Below are 6,504 nucleotides of genomic sequence, written 5' to 3' on the forward strand. Positions count from 1 at the left end.
TTGTTAGTAATTAATTGAATCCTATAGCTGCATATACCTTATACTACATGAGTAGGTAGCAAGAGAGTACATGTACATTGAGAGGAAGGACAAGCAGTTTAAATCAGACAGAGACTGTGCATTAGTACAATATTATAAAGAAAGAGGAGGAGGAGGAGGAGAAGGTGAACTATCAGAAGCAGCACTAGAAGAACTCATTAGTCATTATGCTGCTGAGAGAAAGAAAAGAACTCATCTATTTGTTCAATCATTGATCAAGAAAAGAAATAACTATCTGGAAACAGTAACTGAACAATAATTGTCATTATGATTATACTGCAAATGATTATCAGGTTTATAATGTGAGAGTGAACATGGTCAAGTTATGAGAGATGAGATGATGAAGACTCCATTTGATATTGATTTGAGTGTTTTTGTTGCTATGAGTGACTCCATGCATGCTGTAATAGATTATGTTGCACTCCAAAATAATGTTATATACAAATGACAAAATGTCATACATTGAGCTCAAAACAGATAATAATAAATATTGTTAATATTAATTGTATGTTAAAGACATATAGAGATAGTTCATTGTTATAGTTAGTTACTCTCTTGTTCAGCTACAAACAAATATTCTTCTTGTATAATGGTACACTCAGAGAAGATGCTGCAGTCATCATAATTGCTGGAGGAGTAGAAGATATATTACTAGGAAATACAAGTAGTGAATTTGTTGGATCTACTGACTCAGTTGGCCTCTCCATCATGTACTATGTAGACTGGAGCTTACTGCACTGACCACTGCAGTAGTGTACAGTGTTTTTATAGCATAAAAATAAACAGGAAATCAAATTCAGTGGGAGTGTCAGTGACTCAGTGGCTGCATTCCAAACTAAAGTGAAATGTCAACCAAACCAGAGGAGCTGAAAAGAGCCTTTGACAGAGAACTTAGTGAGTAGATATTCATAATAATTGTTTTATTAGTATTATTAATGATAGATATTAGTGATTTTCGACTGGTATGGGAAAAAGCTGGTGTTCTTTCAGGACGCTGGGACTCTATTGGTATTCTGTTAGGAATCAGCTACAACAAGTTATATGAGATTGAATCAGAGAGAAAGACGGCCAGAGGCTGTCTACAGAAAGTATTTGATTGCTGGTTGAAGACTGAAGGACTATGACTATAAGAGTCATGGTGTCCCTACATTAAGAATGCTGTGTAACTCTCGGTGTAACTCCATTAAAAGTAACAGTGGGGGAGCTGATCCAGCTCTAGCTGATGAAATAGCAAAAGAATTTAATCTTATTAGTAGTGGAGAGGCTACTACATCACCAGTTCATATTTCATCTTCTAAAGGTAAATATAATACAATAATTAATAATTAGTTTAGTCTGGTCACTGACGAGACTATAATTTGTTTATTTATTATTTCAGAAGCTACTCCAACTGTTGAGCTACCAGTTCCTACTTCACCTCAATCTGAGTCTTCAGTTGTTTACCTTAAGAAGAAATCAATTGAATATTCACCAAAAAACACAATGACACGATTGATTGATGATCTACAAGAAGTTTACCTTGATAATATGTATCATACAGAGAAGTCTTTTCGTTCTATTGATGTCTCAGAAGTTATTGATTTTGTTCAACATTATATTGTACTTTTACTCAGTCCACGTTTTCGTAAAAGCCAAATCATCGATTCAATTGAAAAAGAGTTTGAACACATTAAAACAATGAAGCAGCTGTTTAAGGCATTAGAAAAATACGTCTCGTGGTTCAATTTCGAACTTGTCGTCAAGTTAGTCAATACTTTCATTACTGATGAGAGAGATTTACAGAGGAAGTGGTCTACATATCGTGAGAAATTAAAAGATTATTTTAAAAATAACAATACTTCAGCAGTTCAAATTGCAGACTCAATTGAGTTTGGTCTTTCTGATGTTCCAGGCACTAAAGTAATGATTGCTAAGGTTGCCAGAGATGACTACACATTAAATGATTTATATTTCTTTCACAAGCTAATCGCTGATGCACTTGAAGTTCCTCAATATAAATTCTATTTTTGTACAATTGATGATGGCTGCATGGAAATAAAATATTCCATTCCTGATTTTCTTTACTCTGTTCTCTTTCCATTAACCAATCAACAGTGTCATTCATTGGCTGAGATTGGAATCATAAAAATTACTTTTCATAAATTTGTACATGAAATGAAGCAGGTATGTTAATTACATTTCTTCTATACACGTTGTATTGGAGATCGAGAAATAACAAGCCTTAGCGACCACCCGCCCACGCTCCTTTACGTGGTGGGTGTGGTCACGGCAAACAAAATGGCGGCTTACACATGGGACAAAGTTAGGAGCTTTCTAACAGCAAGAGAGCATAGAGATACTGTCTAAAGACTTCTCTAGAAGCATTATAAGGTAGAGAGAACCAAGTTGTACTTGCAAGGTCGTGAAATCAATTATAGGAATATTTTTTTACCCTGTTACGCTTGTTTATTGGTAATTACCATCAAAAGTACATTGGTATGATCTTCTTTTATAATTATAGTTCCCAGAAAATGAATTAAAGAAGCTTCATGATTCTCCTATTGGTAATTATTATTATTATCATTAACTTTATTTATGATATATTATATAGATATTTATGATCCTCTCTGGTATGAGAATACCAGCACTCCATTGAATGAAGCATGTTGGAGAGGATTAAAAGATGAAGTACAACGATTGATTGACAAGACTGGCCTTCAAGAAAGTGGTAAAAATGGATGGAGTTCACCATTAGTGTAGTAAACTAATCTTATTATGTAGTTAGTATTGATATTGTAATTATTATTAGTGTTAATGTTATTATTAATGGTTAGGTTATGTTATTATTAGTGATTATGTAATGTACCTAAATATAGAACCTTTTAAATGTTTTTAAGTTCTGTACTGCATACACGATACTTAGTTGTTTAGTTGATTAGTTCTTAGTTACTTCTTTGTAAAGTATCTTGTTATCAAGAGCAACGCGTGCTATTATTGTCACTAAGTCCCGAAGTTACCACAATTAGCTGCTTCATATGGTGGCCACATTGATGTCCTCTGTCTCCTCATTGATGTTTATCATTGCGATCCTTCTCAAGGTGATGATGATGGTGTTATTAGTTTACACATGGCCTCATATAAAGGCCATCTCAATATTGCGCAGTATCTAGTTAATGAATGTCACGTTGATCCAGACATAGCAGATAGATCTGGTAACACGGAATTGTTTTACTCAGCACTGGGTGGTCACGTTGACCTTGTGATTATGTTTTTAAAGAAGAAGTGTAACGTGTCTCAGGTGAATAGAGAAGGATCCACTTTATCATTAGTAGCATGTAGGAGTGGACAGGCAGCATTAGTTAATCAGCTTAAGCAGTTTGATATTTTCTCAGAAGATGACATGGATTTTAACGGATGTGGAATAGTACATTATTGTGCTATGAGTGATAGTGTAGAGCTTCTAGAGTATCTTTATGATAATCATAAAAGTGAATTATTTCAAAAAAGAAATCGTTTTGGTGCAACACCACTTCATAGCAAGCCAGTATGCTTCATCAGGTTTTATTATGAAAATGGTTAATATTTTTGGATATAAAGTATTACTAGAAGCTGATTATATAGTGGTCGCTCTTCTCTTCATTACTTATGCAGTGGATTGGTTGTTAATTACTGCATTACAGAAGTGTATAATAAGCTCACTGCACCACATGATATACCTTTACTTAAGCAAATTCATACATTTGGTGTGTATGCCAAGAAATACTGGCATAAATATATATCACTAAATATAAATGTTTCTAAACAGTATAAAAGAGTGAGCCTTTTGTCTACACTCCTCAAGAAGACAAGCATTATTAATAATTTCAATATAAATTCTATTACTGCTACTGGTCAATCATTGGTTCATTTAGCATGTACTAGTGGTAGTATATTATTAGTGAAGGTATTAGAGGAGTATGGTATTAATACAAGTTCATTAGATTATGAGGGTTGGTCTGCAGTACATTATGCTGCTTTATCAGGTTTACCTACTCTATTCAGTTATACTGTATCTGAGTATAACTTGAATGCCAGTCAACCAGACTACAAAGGCATAGTACCATTAGCATTAGCTTGTATGTCAGGTAGTATCAATGCAGTAGAATATATTATGAATACTACTGACATTGATATTAATATAACCTGTAATGAGGGTAGAATACCTCTTCATTATTTATGTCATCATGGTAACATTGATCTCAGTGAATATCTCATTGAAGTACAAGACAGTGACATTAACATAACAGATAATAAGAAATGGAATGCATTGACTCATAGTGCTGAGAGTGGTAACATGAAGCTAGTCCAATACCTCGTTAATAATCATCAATTGCCTCTCACATCATTTGCACTACTTCTAGCAGTATATAGTACTAAACTATCATTAATTAAATTATTAGTTAATGAATATAAACTAGATCCTCGAGTTAAAGATGTCAACGGTTTTCAAACAGTTCATTGTGCAGCTCAAGTTGGTGCTATTAATGTCTTAGAGTATTTAGTAAAAGATTGTGGATGTGATTTGGATAGAGCAAGTGAAGCAGACAACTGTAATGTATTTAATTATTCTACAGAGAAGGGTCATTTTTCATTTATAAAATATATTATTAATAATTATCCACATTATACTAGTCTATTACATTCTACTGATGACAGTGATACTCTACCAATTCATTATGCCTGTGCTAGTGGTGTAATACAACTAGTGACATTTCTAATTGATGTAATGAAATGTGATGCCACTACTGAAGATAAGGATGGATACAATTGTCACAAGGGCATGTTCCTCTGGTAATCTTGATCGGTTAAAATTATTAATAAAACAATACAACCTTAATCCTAGAATATTTGGCAGAGTACAATCACCAGAAGTCGCAGTGATATATGGACATGTTCATATACTAGAATGGCTCAGACAAGAGTATCATATCAATGTAGTCTCATTTATGAATGGTGTATTACCTTTAGATGCTGCACAATACAACCATTTGTACAACCATCTCCTTCAAACTGACCATTCCTCCTCCTCTCCTCAAGACATTGCTCATTCATGTTGTACTGAGGGGCGGGGTCAGTTATTAAATTAAGTTATATCATAGATAATAGAGTAAATGAAAGGGATTGGAAACGGACGCGTGGGCGTAGCCCAACCTCCATTCATTTGTATTGCTGCTAGGCTGACAGAGGCTCGTTGAAATTTTTTGTCACAATTTACCCTTGATTTTTTTTCTCTTAGAAACAATATCTCGCGAACAAGTGTTCCTATGCAAGTGGAATTAATGCATCAAGAAGCCTAATGTTTCCTCTCAATAATACTGTTTTCTATTGTATAGATAATTTTACTATGTTCATGTTATGGCTCTTTTAAAACCATAAAATGTATTTTTTGTCATTATAATCCCTTTTTTGAAAACAAGCTAGAGTAAGATACAAGATCTTTATAATCATATGAAAGAGCTTTCATTTGCATATGAAATGATACTAGTTAGAGTTAGAATCCATGAAGCATGAGTTTGTTACAACAGAAAAAGGGTGAAAAAGGAAAAATTTTTGTTGTACCTATATATAACTCGTTGCAAAATAGCGTTGTAGAAGTAAAAACCTTGCTGCAGGTAGTCCATCACTTTCTATATGGAACGGTAAGTATATCATAAGTAAGCGTCCTCTTGGATCTCCATAAATATCCTTCGAAGTCCTTGCAGTACAGCCTCACTAATGGAGGAGATGGGAAATCAACCAGGTATTGGGCCGGTAACCAATAGCAACATCAACTAGCCTACGCCCCCGTTTCCAATCCCTTTCATTGGGGCGAGCCTGAGCTCGCCCCACTCTAGTTGGGGCGAGCCTGAGCTCGCCCCACTCTAGCTATACTCTCAGTCACGCCCCGTCTGTCTGTATGTCTGTCCTCGTACGTCACCCCTATTTATGCGTAGATTTAATACGGTAGATAGATACTATGCATTACCAATGCAATATAAAGTCAATTTTCAATTTTTCATTGAAAGTGGGAGCGGTCACAGTAAAATAAAAATGGCAACCAACACACTGGAAGAATTCATGAGCTTTCTAGCAGCAATATAAGGCAGATACACCATCCAAAGACTTCTTCAGCAGCTATAGAAGGCTTTAAATTCAATGAATAAACTATAAAGCTCGTCTTTATTGATGCAATTGCTATTAAAACTGTGAAAGTCATTCAAGCTTTTCTCAGTCATCTTAACATCAGATAATATTATATCTAAAGCTAAGTGAAGCATCTTTCCAGACATTTATAGGCAAGAAATGTGTATGTGAAACTAAAAGACTAAAAGTTAAATAAAACAAATGCTATAAAGTGAATTTATCAGCAGCATTAAACTTTCATCATGTAAATCACGCTTGCTATGCCTAAATCATGATGCATGCTTTGAAATCTTCGGGAGTAGATTATAGATGGATAGGTCCAGT

At 34.5% G+C, this 6,504-nt stretch overlaps 2 protein-coding genes across 2 annotated transcripts in view; both read left to right on the forward strand.

The window, feature by feature from the left end:
* Window positions 1-6,504, forward strand: part of LOC109586956 (serine/threonine-protein phosphatase 6 regulatory ankyrin repeat subunit C-like) — a gene marked incomplete at its 3' end in the record, with an annotated part of 17,879 nt that overhangs the window by 5,832 nt on the left and 5,543 nt on the right. The gene's annotated exons all lie outside the window — the stretch shown is intronic.
* Window positions 856-2,216, forward strand: LOC109586959 (uncharacterized). The gene is made up of 3 exons (XM_020003168.1): window positions 856-933; window positions 982-1,339; window positions 1,418-2,216. Exons 2-3 carry the CDS (start codon window positions 1,195-1,197, stop codon window positions 2,209-2,211), a joined length of 939 nt encoding a protein of 312 aa, XP_019858727.1. The 5' UTR covers window positions 856-933; window positions 982-1,194; the 3' UTR covers window positions 2,212-2,216.

The sequence above is a fragment of the Amphimedon queenslandica genome, unplaced genomic scaffold (assembly GCF_000090795.2).
Source record: "Amphimedon queenslandica unplaced genomic scaffold, v1.1 AMPQUscaffold_12732, whole genome shotgun sequence".
Lineage (NCBI taxonomy): Eukaryota > Metazoa > Porifera > Demospongiae > Haplosclerida > Niphatidae > Amphimedon > Amphimedon queenslandica.